Below are 18,293 nucleotides of genomic sequence, written 5' to 3' on the forward strand. Positions count from 1 at the left end.
AGCATCAAGGCAAAAGATTTCAAAAACATCTTGCACAGAAATTAAAAGTTACATTTAATTCCTTCTTTGCAACAAGGTATCCCATACATGGATTTGTCATCTATTCTCCCCTGTATTCTTTTTGTTTCTTATTGTCCTCGGTTTTCCTCACAAGTGACTTACTTTATTGCAGGACATCAGGGAACTCAATTTATGGCTGAGCTGCTGGAAGATGACAGAAGGGTTTTTTCTCCTCAATTCCTCTTTTCCTTACAGAGCTTAAAGCGAACTGTTTCCGGTTTCTAAACAGTTTGCTGGGAGTCCCAAGATAGAGATTTGTGGGGCCTCAAGGAATTCGTCTTTCTCGAATTTGTGCTGGTCTGACACTCTTAGTCTTAAACCTCTTGTTGAATCTTACATCTTCTCTTACCTACATTTTAAAAGACCTTTAAAAATAATGTAAACAAAATTCAATACATTGACAAAATGTTTTCCTTTGCTCAGGAGGTGGTGACCTTTGAAATCTACCAGAGCATGAGAAGTGTTTTTCCGATTTCATCACTGTCTAGATTAGGAAAATAAATTCTTGCAAATGTCAACATAAGTTTTGTTTACAAGTAACACAAATCATCATGATAATCTATCTTTCTTATCCACATCTTTCTAAACAAATACATCTCCTATTGTGCTGTATGTACAACAAATACTGCCGGCACCCCTAATCCCAAAGAATAAAGTACATTCCCTTTTCTTTGAAGTTCATGCTATACAAATACCACATACATTACATTACATACATATTAAGGAAAATCAAGGTATTAGTGCATTGCAGTGGAAGATAGAAATAATTACTGTGCCGAAGACTAGAATATCGAAACGTATTCCATAGGCTTTAATAAGTGTCCGCTCCTCTCTTCCATCTGGAAGCTTGAAATATTTGGCAAACCTGAAAATAAAAATAAAAAGCTTGACGAAGTTGTTAACGGCAAGTGTAAATGGTCATATCTAACAAAGACAGTTAACAAGCATTGGCAAATCAAGTAAATCTGACATTTTGGACCTATTGCTGTGCTAACGTTGTTTGCCGATGCTGTGCAGAATCGGCCACAATAAGAAAAAAAAGAAAAGAAAAAAAAAGTTGCGGTCATATAACCGCTGCAGTTGGAAGGCACATGCATGCGCGATGACATACGTTTGCCCATCCGTCATCATGCATGGGCACGACTATGAATTGACACTAGTTTATTTACTGATCCAAGATGGATGGATACATTAAAAAAACTTGACAAGTGTAAAAGCACTTTTTGAAAGGTAGGACAACCCAGCAGCAATGTGCAATAGGGAGCTTTAAAAGGAGGTATGAGGAAGTAAAATGGAAAGCCCATGGGTGGGTGTTTGGGAAGAGAAGCAGCACACAAGGGAAAGAGTTCGGAAACATATGCAGTCTTATGGAGTGCTGAAAGAAAAAGAAAAAAACAGCTCCCTAATATGAGCACTGGAAGGATACAAGTCATCCAATCAAAAGGATGGTGAAGAGCTTATGCGCCAGGGGAGAGACCTTATGCGCCAGGGGAGAGACCAACAGTTGAATGGGGAGGGGGGTGCAAGCACAAGATGGAATAGGAAAGCCAACAAATAAAAGCTAGCCAATAAAATGTAAAGCAAAGGCAAACAAAATAAAGCAACATGCTGGGCTAAAGCCTATTGTATGTCCACAATAGGCTTTCATCTACCAGACAGCTGAAAGATGCCTGGCAGGTGAGACCAAAAAAGGTGTAGGTTACTCGTGAGTAACAGGAGGAGAGAAAAAGCTCTTTCATAGTCCGAGCGAACTAAATCCTCGATTTTGACTATGAAAGGATTGCCGATCCACTAAATCTTCAACTAAACTATTTGCCACTTTAACAACACATCCATGTCATGGAGTGCACAAACATATTACCTGGCCAGATGGAGTAAGTACATTTTCCCATAACCACGTGCACACAGCATTGCATCACATGATATCCAAAAAGGACCTTGAAATATAAAGGCCACAGAAACTGAGCAGTGGACAACCGTACACCCCAGCTAAAATGAAAAGTGTCAATGTCTTCTGGCACACACATCATGCACATAATGCTGGAAACAAGGAATAAAACCAGCGTGTCCACGCAACAGTCTTGCACATATTTTTCTTGAACTACCCACTATTTGGATTGTTTGGCTGTGCAATATGTGATCATCTGTTATAAACATCAACTGCTAGTAATTTTATGTCAAGTTGCAGTTCATGTGAATATACTGTCAGGATTGTAGCTCTTGAGCGAACCGAGTGAGCCAGACCTGTTCTTGAAAGGACATTCTCGTCCCCCACCGGAGAAAATGTTGAAAACATTGTGTCAAATAGTGCATTGCAAACCACAATGTTCACATGTATTTAGTAAAGTGCCCTGGCCTCGAAAATATACTCATTAAATATGAAAACTGACCGCCTCCAGGAGTTTACCCCTTCTTTTATTCCACATTGCGCTAGGGGTGCCGCCCTATGTCAAAAATTACATGCTACTGAAAGAATGTTGCCATCAATACTGTCCATATTCCATAGGTTATCCTGATGTCAAAATGACATCAGAATGTTCGGGTCAGCCTATTGTCATGATTGTCTCCTGCAATATGCCACACTTGTCCTCCTCCTGTATGACAAGAATTCCCTCCAGTCAGCCAGCGCCAAGAATTTACAGTGGCTCGCTCCCATGCCAATAACTACCTCTAGCATGCCAGCACCAACGCTTTATCATAGGTGCCCATTACGCCAATAATTATACCCAGTCTGCTAGTACCAGTGTTTTGCAACGGTGCCTCTATGAGACCAGAATTGCCTTCAGTATGCCAGGGCCTATGGTAGACCTGCAAGCAGACCACATTCTCACTCCATCTCACCTACATTCACTCATACTAATTTTCCCTCACTTCTACTCATTCTCACCCTCATTGATTCTCATTCACTCTCTTGCACTCACTCTATCATCTTTTCTCTGACTCATACTTCCGCTCTAACACTCGCTTACTGTCAACTTAGTCTCACTTATTCTCACTCACGGACTGTCTCATTCACACTCACTTTACTCTTACTGTCATTAATTCATGCTCACCTACATGCACTCTTACCCTGACTCACTCATTCTCACTCACTCATTCAGTTATGCTCACTCACTGACACTCACTTATTCTCACTAAAACAAATGTTCACTCTCACTTCTCACTTTTTACCCATACATTCTTTCTTTAGGAGTCACTCTTACTCTAAGTGTCTAATTCGAACTCACACCGACTCATACTTACTCTTACTCGCTTACTGGCACTCAACCTCACTAACACTCACTACCTGTCACTGTCTCTCTCTCTCTCTCTCTCTCTCTGTCACACACCCATGCTTAGACATATAGGCAGATCTGCATGATCAGAGATACAGAAACTCTCTCACAAACACTTTCACATACAAGCATGCACCCAAAATAAATTTAAAATCATTTTTCACTTCTCAGGTGCCAGCGAAAGTCCCATTCGAGCTTCCACTGTGTTCCATTTTGTATTACACTAATAGTGAATAACATACTGTTATTTACTTTTAGTATAATGAAAAACGGGAAGAAAACAAGGGAGAGGAGACCTCCAATGCCCCTGGATTCTTGACAGATGTATTTACCATTAATTACTCTCCCCTTCCAGGACCATGGTAAGAACAACCTCTTTTTCTGCGTGGGGTTCAGTTATATGGAGCAGGATCATTAAACCACATAATTTAAAATCACACAAACGTGGTCAGCTTAAAGGATGTGCCGATCTTTGACCGCTATGCTGCAGAAAGCCTGATCTCGTTCAGAAAAACGAAAACTAGGCACTTCATTTGGCTGTAATGTTTGCTAAATGCTCTAAAACACCAAAACATCGGTCAAGAAGTTAGCTTCAAACTATCAAATCTGCAATCAGTTTCGTTACCAACATTAGCTTTGGAACTTGGGTGATATTGCAATTTTGTGACTAGGATTCAGTTAGGCAGAATTATTAAGCTATCCACGTATTTAGCAGAAGTACAAACACTATTCATACCTTTGTCTAGAGAGACCAGTTTTACTCACGCCTATTAATACCTTATGTTTTCCAAAAAGGGGGTGGGGTCGCACACTACTCACACACCGGCGGAAGTTGCCCCTAAGGACTCTGGTCATTGTAGTAGAGTGTTCGCGATGCATCATCTTTCGATCTTGCTATCTTCGCTGTCTTCGCCATCCCTGGACACGTGTTTCGGGTTTTCAACCCTCGTCAGCAGGGATAGGCAGTGTTCTGGGGTCGCCGATGGCTGCCAATATCTGCCAGGTATAGTACCACTCCGGCGCGTAGGTGCGGGATCCCAGGCTCGTCAGCCCGCTGCTCAAGGGAGCTTTAAGTTACAAAAAGGGGGTGGGGTCGCACACTACTCACACACCGGCGGAGGTTGCCCCTAAGGACTCTGGTCATTGTAGTAGAGTGTTCGCGATGCATCATCTTTCGATCTTGCTATCTTCGCTGTCTTCGCCATCCCTGGACACGTGTTTCGGGTTTTCAACCCTCGTCAGCAGGGATAGGCACTGTTCTGGGGTCGCCGATGGCTGCCAATATCTGCCAGGTATAGTACCACTCCGGCGCGTAGGTGCGGGATCCCAGGCTCGTCAGCCCGCTGCTCAAGGGAGCTTTAAGTTACAAAAAGGGGGTGGGGTCGCACACTACTCACACACCGGCGGAAGTTGCCCCTAAGGACTCTGGTCATTGTAGTAGAGTGTTCGCGATGCATCATCTTTCGATCTTGCTATCTTCGCTGTCTTCGCCATCCCTGGACACGTGTTTCGGGTTTTCAACCCTCGTCAGCAGGGATAGGCAGTGTTCTGGGGTCGCCGATGGCTGCCAATATCTGCCAGGTATAGTACCACTCCGGCGCGTAGGTGCGGGATCCCAGGCTCGTCAGCCCGCTGCTCAAGGGAGCTGTGGGCTGACGAGCCTGGGACCCCGCACCTGCGCGCCTGTGTGGTACTAGACCTGGCAATATTTGGCAGCCACCGGCAACCCCAGAAGATAAGAAGATGGCCTATTCCCTGCTGATGAGGGGTAAATACCCCGAAACACGTGTACAGGGATGGCGAAGAAAGATACATCGCGGAATACAAAACGACACTGACCATGGTCCTTAGGGGCGATCCCGCTGGTGAGTGAGTGGTGTGCGACCCCACCCCCTTTTGAAATGTTTAAGCTCCCTTGAGCTGTGGGCTGACGAGCCTGGGACCCCGCACCTGCGCGCCTGTGTGGTACTAGACCTGGCAATATTTGGCAGCCACCGGCAACCCCAGAAGATAAGAAGATGGCCTATTCCCTGCTGATGAGGGGTAAATACCCCGAAACACGTGTACAGGGATGGCGAAGAAAGATACATCGCGGAATACAAAACGACACTGACCATGGTCCTTAGGGGCGATCCCGCTGGTGAGTGAGTGGTGTGCGACCCCACCCCCTTTTGAAATGTTTAAGCTCCCTTGAGCTGTGGGCTGACGAGCCTGGGACCCCGCACCTGCGCGCCTGTGTGGTACTAGACCTGGCAATATTTGGCAGCCACCGGCAACCCCAGAAGATAAGAAGATGGCCTATTCCCTGCTGATGAGGGGTAAATACCCCGAAACACGTGTACAGGGATGGCGAAGAAAGATACATCGCGGAATACAAAACGACACTGACCATGGTCCTTAGGGGCGATCCCGCTGGTGAGTGAGTGGTGTGCGACCCCACCCCCTTTTGAAACCTTATGTTTTCCATTTACTAAGCCCAAACTTTAAAGAGAAAAATATACACACACATATTCCCTCTATTTCTTTCTCTAGACCCAGATAGGAGTTAACTGGAGATTATTGCTAAATATTTTTCAGTGAATTGGCCTGGTATGAACTTGCTTCTTTCATGAAGAGCTCTACTTCAGGATATTTGTCCACCGCTCTGTGGGACATCCTGGTGTAGTGCCAGGACACTTTATTGATAATCATGTGCTTACATGCTTCATAATATAACAAACCATACTATACGCTACTAAACCATACCAAACCATAACATACCAAACCGTTACATAACATAAGAGTCCAAAATAAATCTAAATCCCATATTTGCAAAGCACGACTTATCACCCCTATGGGTTCCCAGGCGCTGGGAGCTATTGAGGAGATTAAGTAAGCTATTGCTCAGTCACATGATGCCGAGCTGAGATGTCGCTGGGGATCGAACCATGAGCTCCGGAGTCAGCCGCTCTGGCTGCTGCGCCACACCTTTCTACTCAACATAACTATACCATGCTATAATATAACATAACATACCATAAGTATTGGCAGATGCCTTTGTAATAGGTTGAGGTGGTAAGTGGTGGGGAGAGTTGTAAAGCAGAAGAAAGGTCCTCAGCCACAAGGATGTCCCCAGGCTTGCTGGATCTTGCAAACGGTTCTTGGAATTTTTTTAATGCCACACAAAACCACCCCAGAATAAAACCTACATCACACTACAGTAACATGTAGAGTGCAAGTGTTGGAACATGTCATTGCTTGGGTAAACAACTACCAATGGCATCTAATTTCCGATTAAAACCTTATGTTTAACCTGTGGGCACTTCTGATTCAGGCTTGGATTCAGAAGAAGGAAGGCTTTCTGCAAGACTACTTGCATCGTCCACAGCCCTATAAGCTTAACAAATAAATAAATACAATTCCACATAGAACTATGGACTCATTCGAAGCCTCAGGTGATACACATGATGCAACCCTGAGGAAACCGCTTTGCTCGGTTTCATCTTTTCACCCCAATCATGGCTGGTTGTCCAACACTTAGTTTGACCTTGCCTGGGCTATCATATTGTGGATTAGCAGTTTAACTCCTCCCGCAGAATACTTAGATGCCTTTGAGCTAGAACATCATTGTTTTCCAGCTGGCGTACTGGCCTGGGGTTCACTTGGCTCACATCACATGACTTTGCTTCTGATTTAAGTTTCAATGGATATCTTTTCCTAGCAGCAGCACTAATTAATCACAACTGCAACCACTTGCATTTAGATTCCACATCCTCTAGATGGACAAGGTTTCCTTGTTCAACCCATTGACACTAACTAAACTGAGAATTTGTCCAAGTCAAAAGGCAAATACACAACTAACATTAACCTTACAAACATACAACCCCTTCCTGACTTTGCCCACTTCCCCCTACGGCTGGATTGTGCTGTTGCACAACAGCTTTATGTATTTATGATGAGTTTTAATAGCGCTGCATATTTTTTACAGTCAGAGAGCTAGCAATACCTTACCATGTTTTCTTTGAGGACGACCATGTTGGGCACGCCTACTTACCTTTTTAAAAATATGGTCCCTTCGATGATTTGGTGCCACCTTTGTGCCTAGAGTGAAGCAAAACACTAGAACGTATTCAAGTTTGTGTGGCTTTTAGAGGAGAAGTCTTGGACATGCACCTTTTCAACACATCGCTGCTCAGAACCGAGTCCTCTATTTGTTGGAGTTGTTCTGGCTCTGCTGCACCCGTGTGAAGCCAGAGTGTTCCTTTTGGGCAGCAGAAAGTGCTGAGTGCGGACAGAGGGCTTCCGATTCTGTATAGTGCACAGAATATCAAACATGCGCTTCTTCATGGGTTAATTGGACTTCATGTCATGAGTTTCTAGTGGAAGGTGGAGCTGGACCATATACGGTCACCTATTCAAGATGCTGAGTTCTTCACTGGGAATAATATGAACTACACCAACCAAGATGTGTCTGAGTCTCTTCCTCGGAGCTTGATTCCGGTTTGTGGCATTTTTGAGGCAGCGCTTGGAAAGGGTGGATGAGTCTTGACACATTTCACTCCCATATTTTTCATCGTCCCAGATTTTTCTCCGCAGATCTAGATCATTCATTATGCATTCTCCCTTTTCTCTTGCTCAGTGCAGCTTCTGCTAATGTTGGTCTTATTGTTCCTCTAAGCAGTTTTGATCAACTTCTTTGTAGATCATCTCACTCTGAACCTATGTTTCCTTCTTTGCTCTTCTCTCTCTCCTGATGACAGGGGTGCCTTTGGTGCCTTGATGATTATCACCAACAAGATCTACATAGATTGCCCAAGGAGGTTTTTTCTCTTGTGGGTTTTCCGTCACCGTTTACTTGCCCAATCTTGAAAGGCACTGGACAGACCTACACTGCGCCCAGTCCTTGATCTACTAGTCAGAGTGGGAGCTCACTCATATCAACACTTTAACTCGTCCCCTCATGCATGTTAGGCCAGTTTCCATGCAATAATGATAGAGCATACAATTTGGATGAATATAAAAAAGAAATATGAAATGCTTTATGAATTTGGTAATGGATATTTTGTTTGTGAATCTGTAAAGCTTTAGGTTTGTCAAAATGATTTCCTTGCATTGGTACTTGCTTGTGATACTTAATTCTCTGTATGACTTACATGGAACAAAATATTCATACAGCATAACTTTGTTCCTGTAGTCTGTGCCAAGAGTACCTAAGAAAGATCCTTGTTCCACACAACACCATGTTGGGAAAGCAAAATCACCAAACTAACTAATTTGTCGAGCGCATGATTACTATGCCTCGCTTTTAAAACGTTTGCTTTTAAAATTTACTCTGCTACATTTGCACATTTGTCCTGCTCGCTCCTACCTGTTAGAGGCTCGCCGCTACTTGCATCTTGCTACTTCTGCCAGCGCCCCGGTCCACCACAGGTTTTCCTACTTGCTGTGGAGGGCGCCGGCATACACTCAGAGTCTCTGCCCTCATTGGTCACGGAGGGTCACACGCTGCTCTGCATTCAGGCGCCACCCTATTTAGGCTTCATGTTTTGCACAGTACCTGTTTGCTGTAATTTGTCAAGCGCATGATTACTATGCCTCGCTTTTAAAACGTTTGCTTTTAAAATGTACTCTGCTACATTTGCACATTTGTCCTGCTCGCTCCTACCTGTTAGAGGCTCGCCGCTACTTGCTTCTTGCTACTTCTGCCAGCGCCCCCGTCCACCACGGGTTTTCCCGCTTGCTGTGGAGGGCGCCGGCATACATTCAGAGTCTCTGCCCTCATTGGTCACGGAGGGTCACGCGCTGCTCTACATTCAGGCGCCACCCTATTTAGGCTTCATGCTCTCCTCCGCGCTCAGCGGACGCGCGCAGCAGGCGCACGCCGAAGTCGCGCCTAAGTCAAGCCGTCTGTGCCTGCCCGCGCTGAGTCCGCGCTAGGGGCCAGGGATAATGGCCCCTCTCCTGCCTACCCTCAGGTAAGCACCTACTACTCTGCACAAGCGCTTTTGGCTCTAAAACCCCTTAGAAAGCCCTGCCATTACACTTCTCGCCCTGAGGCATTCCTGGGTTCACTCAGTTGCAGATGCATTTTTAGCCGCTCTACAAAAGTGAATACCTCGAGGGCGCTGCCACCCACTGGTATGTCCAAGCCCCCCCATACTCGGGTCATCGAAGAAGGCTTTCTTATCAATGCGAGATCTCTTATTAAAAATAATATTGCCTTCAGGGATTTTTTTTTACTCGAGGAAACCCTCCTGGGTGTTCATTACTGAAACCTGGGCTTCGGAATCCTCGAGTCCGGACCTCGTAGATGCAATCCCTAAGGGCTATGACCTGACAAGGTTGGATAGAATTGGTCGAAGAGGAGGAGGGTTAGGAATACTACACAAAAACTCCTCTATTTGTCGCACTGAATGCCTCTTCACCTCCTCAGACTCATTTCAGGCCATATATTTCTCCATTAACTCTACTCCTTCTCCGGCCTCCTATTTTATAGGCTGCCAGGTCCCAGGTCTGCCTTTAGCCAAGACGTGATCAAGGTACTAGAACCCTTTATCGATAGGCACAATATCACCCTTCTAGGCGATCTTAATTTTCACCTGGAAAACATGAGTTCCAGAGACAGCCTCTCCCTGGTGGAATCTCTCGACTCATGCGGCCTTACACAGCCTGTGGCTAGCCCCACCCATCTAGCGGGCCAAACGCTTGACGGAGTTTTCTCCAATGACTCTAGACTTAAGGCAGGCACTCCAATCCCGCTGGCCTGGTCTGACCATATGGCCGTCCCTTTGGAGTTCAAATACCAGAAACCCCCCTTCCCTTTTGGATGCTAGGAAATGGGAACTTAGAAGGAATTTCAAGGTGATTAATAATGAAACACTCTCCCCATTCATGAATAGACTAAGGTCCACTAAAATGAGGGATACCAATTCTGTCGCTCTTAAATTGTCAAACACCATCTCTGGGGCTTTGGACATTCTGGTCCCAGCTAAGCTGTCTATTCTGCTAAGAAGAGCCCATCGGCCCCCTGGTTTTCATATAGTCTCAGGCTGCTGAGGCAGGGATGTCGAAAACAGGAGAGGCTCTGGCGGGCTCGTCTCGACCCCACGGAGAAGGAACAACATAAACTTCTCCTAAAAGAATACAAATTAGCTAATATTGAGGGAAAGAGGGCCTACTTTGCTAACTTGACTGCCTCCCTCAACTCCCCCAGAGACCTTTTTAAGATTATAGACTCCCTCTCCGCCCCTCAGGCAGCTGATCCCATAGTGGCAACTCAGGAGTTGTGTGACAGCATCTCGTCATTTTTCCATTCTAAAATTGCAGGTATCTATGACACCCTTGAATCCCCCTTCCACCTTTCCCCTTCCTACTATGGGGTGCCAGGCGGATGGTCTCTCTGCCAGCCTCCTGAATTTCCCTCTCCTCACCTCTGAACGGATCAATCAGCTTCTTGACAACATCAAATCTGGCTCCCCCCTGGACCCTTGTCCGCTTAAGGTCCTGAAGGCTTGTAGGGAAGTAGTTATTCCTCCCCTTTTGGAGGTGATGAATTCTGCAATCACGGAGGGAATCTTCCTTTTCTCATGGAAGATGGCGGTCGTCAAACCTCTCCAGAAGAAGGCCACTCTGGATCCAGGGGTTTTGAAAAACTTTCGGCCAATCTCTTTCCTACCTGCCCCAACAAAAACACTTGAATTACATCTCAATAGCCACCTCAGCTCTTTCTTGGATGATTCCACCCTCCTAGATGCGTCACAACATGGTTTTAGAAGATCCCACAGTACTGAATCTGCCCTTACTGTGGTCATTAATAACATCCGCTCGAAATTCGACAAGGGCCATACTACCCTCTTGGTCCTGCTAGACCTCACGGCGGCCTTCGATACCCTATCTCCCTCCATCCTGGTCACTCGTCTCAGGGAGATAGGAGTCGGAGGTTCGGCTTTGAGTCTCCTGGCCTCTTTTCTCAATCAAAGAGAACAAAGGGTGAAGCTGGGCGAGTTCCTCTCTCCCCCAAAACCGGTACAGTGTGGGGTCCCCCAGGGCTCCTCTTTAAATCACATCCTCTTTAACATCTATGTGGCCCCACTTGCCAGGGTGGTGAGATCCTTTGGGCTGGAGGTGTTGTCGTATGCCGACGACACCCAAATTATGGTCTCTCTCACACAATCTGTGAGTGATTCTGCCCTGAACTTCAGGAACTGTTTGAAGGCGGTTTCACAATGGATGATCCAGAACTTCTTGAAGTTAAATGGGGAGAAGACCGAGGTCCTGATCTTCGGGGGTAATCAGGACATCTGGTCAAGAGACTGGTGGCCTGCCTCCCTTGGGGACTGTCCTATTTCCTCTCAATTTGCCAGGAATCTAGGGGTACTGATAGATACCTCACTTTCTTTTGACCGTCAGGTCAGCAGGACTGTTTCCACCTGCTGCAGTATCATCAGGATCCTTAGAAAGATCGCTCACTATCTTTCTCCCGATGCCCGGAAGCAAGCCGTTGTGGCACTTGTCTCTTCAAGACTGGACTACTGCAATGCACTGAATGTGGGTATTAATAAGAGCCTTATCCACCGCTTGCAGATAGTACAGAATGCGGCGGCTAAGATGGTCCTCAATCTTCCCAGGCTTTCTTCAGCTTCATTGGCTAGAAGAAACCTGCACTGGCTGCCCATCTGGTCTAGGATCTCTTAAGATCCTTTGTCTTGCTCATGGGGCTGTGTACGGTTCTGGCCCAGAAGGGATCAGGTCATTCCTCCACGCCTAATTCCCCAGTAGAGTTCTCCGCTCATCCAACAAAAATCTTCACTTGGTTCCCAGATTTACAAAAGCAACATGGGGAGGTAGAGCCTTCTCTACCTTAGCTCCTAAGCTATGGAACTCGCTTCCCCCCGAACATGCTGGGCAACCATCCATTTTGCTTTTCCGTAAAGCATTAAAAATGTGTTTTTTTATTGAGGCCTACCCGTAATGATGCACTAGGAGAATTACAGTTTGTAAGACCTGCTCGGCGCCTTGATGCCCTTGGGCTAAGTTACGCGGTATAAGTTTCCCTTTATTCATTCATTCATTCATTCACTTCCAAGCACATGCCAGATATCCCGGACTTCAGCTGTCAATAGACAATGTGATCACTTACACTCTTCCTCCAACACCTCTGCCCACACATTAAACAACCCACTGTTGCACTGTTTGGTGACAAACCATTCTTATGCAACCCATCCTCATTCACTCTACCCTGCCTCTCCTTTACAACAAACTCTTTTCCAACTATCCTCTCCCCGAAAGTGCTTTGAGGAGATCTCAGGGTGGCATAATGTTATGAAAATGACTCACATAACCTAATAATAACTTGTGTTTTGCATAGCATTTGTACAATGTTTTCATTTTTTGTTTTCAAATACAAGGTGTAGTAACCAAATGTGATGGTATTCTTACTAACCGCTAAAAGATGAATATCTGATTCAGCGCTGCTGAGCTTCACACCTGGGACCGGCAGGTGTAAGAATAGAAGGAAACTCGCCTGGTCATCCGATGGAATGAGCAAGCTACTGGTAACCATATAGGTCTCCAAAATATTGTTCATGGATACAATCTTTTTGAGACTACTTAGACACCACACACTGTGCTTAACTAGTGACATGCACACTAACTGGCACAATGTCACTAAAACAATTTTAGTGAAATCGGATCACTCTTCCATCCTGACCCGTCTGCTCCATGCCACTCCCCCTTTTTTCTCTTCTGTTACCTCAACAGTACCTTGAAGAATCCTGTACAAGCGAATGTGGCGACAAGACACCATACACGTTCTTTCCTATTCCGTCCTTCTGAATTGTGTTTCTCGACTTCTTCTCGTGTTCTCTCATCTATGGGCATCGTAAGTGAATTAGGAGTAACTCTTTAAACAACAATAAATCAAGTGTTATTTCTACAGAACACCTGCTCCGAAGGCTTACGGCTCTGATGCAATATTGTGGTAATGGCATCATTTTCCTATTGTCAAGTCATATTATATTTTCCCAGAAGCCTTCACTGTGTCCTCCTCAGTGATATCATATGGAGTTTACTCAAAATTATCTAAAGAATTAGTGCCCAAATTTAGAGTGCCTGAAAATGTAGAGTGTCTGACGTTATGGAATACATGAAGCTATAGAGTACCTGATGTTATGGTATATCTGAAGTTACAGAGTGCCTAAAGTTATAGAATACTTGAAGTTTTAGAGAGCCTAAACATTTAGAGTGCCTAAACCTATAGAAAGTCTAAAGATGTAGAGTACCTGAAGTGATAGAATGTCTTAAGTTGAAAAAAGCCTGACAATGTAGAGTGCTTGAAGATACAGATCGTTTGACGTTATCGAGTTATGGGATATCTGAAGTTATTGAGTACCTGAAGCTACAGAATGCATGAAGTTATGGAATACTTGAAGTACCTAAATGTTTAGTGTGCCTGAAAGTATAGAGGACCTAAAGTTGAAGAGTACTTGAAGTTTTGGAATTATTGAAGTTAAAGAATACCTGAAGATATAGAAAACCTGAAGTTAAAGAGTTCCTGACAGTATAGAGAGCATGACGTTATAGAATATCTGAAGTTATGAAATAGCTGAATTTATAGAATGCCTGAAGCAATGAAATACCTGAAGATATAGGGTGCCTGAAGTTATGGAATGGCAAAGGTATAGAATACCTGAAGTTGTAGCCAGGATATAATGCTTCTGTTTGCTTTTTGTCATCCAATCGACGGAAGCCGTACTTTGGCTTGCAGTGGTAGGACCATTTATCTAAGTTGCAATTCCAATTGATCTCTATGCCCATTACTCCACCCTAAGAATGCAAAATGAAACAATCATTAAGGAACTTAATTGTTGACCACTTCAGTCAGAAGAGCAAACAGAAAAAAAAATTGCACGTCTCTATTCATATATTAAAGCAACATGTAAGAATGTGCAGATTTCCCATTACACAACCACATGCGACTATTCTTGGAAAGACATGTTCCCTATTCTTTAATAAAATATGCAGTGTGAGGAATGATAAACTGATCATTCAAATATAATGAGTCTCAGGTCTCAAAGTGCTTTACCTGAATGGCCACATCTGAAAAATTCTCCCCCGTTTCCTGAAAAATGTCTCCTAGTCGAAAAATGGGGCACTGCGGAGATGTGAATCTGTTAAATGTGCAGGATACGTTGAAGACTGGAGGGATATTTGTCCTGTAGAAGAGACAAGGAACACATTTAGGTTTTATGCGCCAACTATAATCAGGTACAGATTGACCAGCATGGATACCAATTGCTATTTCTGGATTCTAAGGTGAAAGCTAGTAGACCAACAGGCCTAACACCTGCTTAAAAGAGGGATGACATTTTTGAATTCCTTTAAACAATACCCTGCTTTATAGGTGCTTCTTTAAACGTCTTTTCTAAACCTGAGAGTGGTGGTTTTAGCCTGGTTATGAAGGTGGTGTGGAAGAAGAGTTTTATGGAGCGCTAAATGGGGTTATACAGATTTCCATCCTCTACGCAGCGGTAGCACTAGCCAGCCACAATGCAAAGTGAACAGCAACATACAGGAGCACAGAGATTTCACTTACACTGTATGATCTAATGTTGGAAAGTGTATGTTGTTCTTAATTAAAACTGTGAAGTTTTCAGCACTGTTCAAAACTGCAGGCCTGAAAAAAAAATAGAAGAATGCCATAAGACAAGATTCTGGAATCAAAAAATTCAGATGCAACTCAGGTCCTGATTCACGTCTGGCTCAACTGGTAACTTGTCTGACAATACTTACCAAAACAAATCAGCTGAGACAAAACTCATCATTTCACAGGCCATAAATCCAGCACAGTAAAAGCAAGTATGATAATATTTTGCTTTTTTTCAGAAGTCTTTTTATTAATTTTGCATCATGCAGCATGTATGTGTAATGAGTACATTTTTCAGTTTCTTAAAAAGCGGAGCGACAATTGGGAGACATCAGTACAACAGCATTACACATTGTGTTACAATATTATAGTCACCTCCCATGCAAACAATTTGATTGTGAAGAACCTATGTGACCCATTGAGAACTCGATAGCTCTATTTTTATCTGATCTTCAAAACCCTCTAAACTCCATCCAAGCCCCTATACTTTCCCCCACATTTCTGGGCATCCCCGTCCTAAAAACACCACTTCCTCTCAGTGGCGGACCCTCCACTAAGATGGAGGAGTGTCGCCCCACTGCTGGGAGCAGAAAAGAAAGGAAAAAATAAAATAATATTAACCGAATGTTATTATCATTTTATATTGTCCTCCTGCTGCAGCAGTGCGTGAAGGGGCGGGCGGAGTTGCAGGGGAAGAGTGGCAGAACACTCCTGTGCGCAATGACGGTTTGGTGTGGTCGCTCAGGCCACCCCAAAACAGTCATGCGCACTCCCCTCTTCTTCACACATGCTGCATTACAGCTGGCATGGAGAACATGCCCACCCCTCCAGCCCCTGTCTGAGCGCTGTGTTATGGTGCTCAGACCAAACAACGCTGCATGCAGCGTTGTGATCAGCTTAGAGGTGGGAGCCTTGCTGCCTGCTTCCTGTTCTGACCTGGAGTCAGATACAGTCGAGCAGGAGAGAAGACGTGGGACCTGGCGGCAGCAAGGTACGATTTATTTATTTTTTGAAAAAGCATGCCTCTATGACACATTACTAAGAAACTGAGAAAATAGGACAAGCATCGATCTCTTAGCTTTATGGGGTCATGTGTTTCTAATTAGCGTGGAGGGTCCACGCTAATTAGAAACACATGGCCTCATAAAGATAAGAAAGGGCTTTCCGACAGCAGCAAAGCAGGCGACCCAGTCCGATTGGCGGCGAAAGGGTGTCAACAAAAAACGCTGATTTCCAATGGCAGGCCTCCGTTTAGCATAAACAGTGGCCCCAGCCAAAGAAAATGAGGAGCGGGGCTTAAAGCCCTTTTCTGAAATCCCTCTCTCACAAAATTTATCGCCAACGAGCAGCACATACGCTGTAACGCAGGCAAGACCTAAAAAAGTAATGTTTATTACATTTAAAATTATTTTAATTCAATTATCCCAAAATAATTACTTAAAATTGGGAAGGCTGGATTCATTGGGAAAGATAGCAGGTAGGGTGATCCTGGAGCGACTCCAGCAGTGGGTGGAGGAGAGAGGCATTCTGTCCGAGTTGCAATTTGGCTTCCGGGAGGGATTCGGAACAGTGGAACAGGCCCTAAATCTTTCCATTACTATGGGGAAGTACATACACGCAGAGCAAGACAAACTCTATATGGTTTATGTGGACTTGTCTGCCGCGTTCGATTGTGTCTCTCACACTAAATTATGGTCTCTGCTGTCACAAATGGGGGTAGATTTGCCACTTTTGAACTTTCTGAGGGAACTGTACTCCAAACCTTCTGCTAGAGTCCGTTTTGGTACAAAGGGCGAGCTGTCGACGTCATTTAGAGTGGAGCGTGGAGTCAGACAAGGATGTGTCCTGGTGCCTTTCCTATTCTCCCTCTATACTAACAACTTGGAGGTTGAGCTTTTGAAGGGCGCCCAGGACCTCCCACAGGCAAAACATCGCCCGATTCCCACTCTACTCTATGCGGACGATGCCGTCCTGCTGGCACGGACCCCTCGTGAACTCAAGAAGGTACTTAGCAGATACTCTTCGTTTATGGGCAGCCTAGACCTCCACATAAATGTGACAAAGACTTTTGTGATGACGGCAGGCACAGGGAAGAAACACCCCAAAGACTTAATCCTTAAAAACCAAAAAATAGAGTTCACATCTGAATACTGTTACCTGGGCATTACAATAGATGATAAATTGTCCTGGAAAGTGGCAGTTGAAGCAAGGAAACACTGCTTTAAGAGAGCTATAGCAGCCCTGGTGTCCTTCTTGCAAAAACTGGGAAAACTACCACCCCTGGAGTTACTAGCAATCTATAGAGCCAAATGCCAGTCAACAGCTCTATATGGGGCTGGCGTATGGGGTCACACGGATGTCTCTGCCCTACAGGTTGCAGAAAATGCTTTTTTGAGGTTCCACCTGATGGCCCCAAAGCGATCCTCAACGTACGCATGCCATGCTGAACTAGGCGTCCCATACGTTGAAGATCTGGCAAGAATACAACCTCTACTCTTATGGTGTCGCATCTGGACCTCGGAAAAAAATGCACTTACCAAGATGATAGTGGCAGATGCTATGACACTAGATCACGCTCTAAAAATAAAATGGCTAGCCTACATTACGAACTTTTTTATTGACCTAGGGTTAGAGAAATATTACACCACTCCTGAAAAGATCTGTGAACTTTCGAAAAAGGAGCTAAAAGTTCTAGCCCTGGGACATTTAGAAAATCTAAGGCTTCCTCTGAAGCAGGCAAACCGTCTGTCCAACATGCTGTAATGGTTCAATCCACTTTTTCTATTCAGCCCTATCTAAATCTTGAAATCAGTATCTTTGATCGTTTCCTTTTGACAAGATTTAGTTTAAACCTATTTCACAGATTAATAGCATTCCCAGTAATTAATGCATGGGATCCTACTCTACCCCCCTGTCCTTGTGACGAAAAGTTAGCACAATCCACTCTACACGCAGTTATGTTCTGTAAATTTTATAATGAACATCGTAAACTCTGGTTATTGTCCCTGCTAAAATCTTGGGGCTTTAGACAGTGCCGTCCTGCTATCACGTTCTTAACTTTTTGAAATGCATATTTAGACACAGGAAAAACCTGTAAAGTAATTTCCAAAAATCAATGTACTTTAAATGAACTGTGAAAGCTATTTTTCTATGTGAAATTGTATTGCATTCCAAAATTTTATGCTCACAAATTTTTTAAAGAAAGAAATTATTGTGTATTAATATTGCTTTTATGGATTTCCAATACTGAAATTCCGAATAAAGAAATTTATATATACTTAAAAAGTAATATTTTTTAAATATTTAAAACGTAATAAACTGTACATTTAAAATAA

The 18,293-nt window shown here is 44.2% G+C and overlaps 1 protein-coding gene across 1 annotated transcript in view; it reads right to left on the reverse strand.

Moving 5' to 3' along the window:
- Window positions 1-18,293, reverse strand: part of LOC147679441 (P2X purinoceptor 7-like) — a 317,897-nt gene that overhangs the window by 85,449 nt on the left and 214,155 nt on the right. The window contains exons 6-9 of the mRNA XM_086943009.1: window positions 14,908-14,988; window positions 14,398-14,527; window positions 14,002-14,138; window positions 832-925 (exon numbers count right to left, since the gene is read on the reverse strand). Of these exons, the coding sequence (XP_086799135.1) occupies window positions 832-925; window positions 14,002-14,138; window positions 14,398-14,527; window positions 14,908-14,988 (442 nt within the window). The remainder of the gene's footprint in view (window positions 1-831; window positions 926-14,001; window positions 14,139-14,397; window positions 14,528-14,907; window positions 14,989-18,293) is intronic.

Source organism: Lissotriton vulgaris, chromosome 11 (genome assembly GCF_964263255.1).
Source record: "Lissotriton vulgaris chromosome 11, aLisVul1.2, whole genome shotgun sequence".
Taxonomy (NCBI): domain Eukaryota; kingdom Metazoa; phylum Chordata; class Amphibia; order Caudata; family Salamandridae; genus Lissotriton; species Lissotriton vulgaris.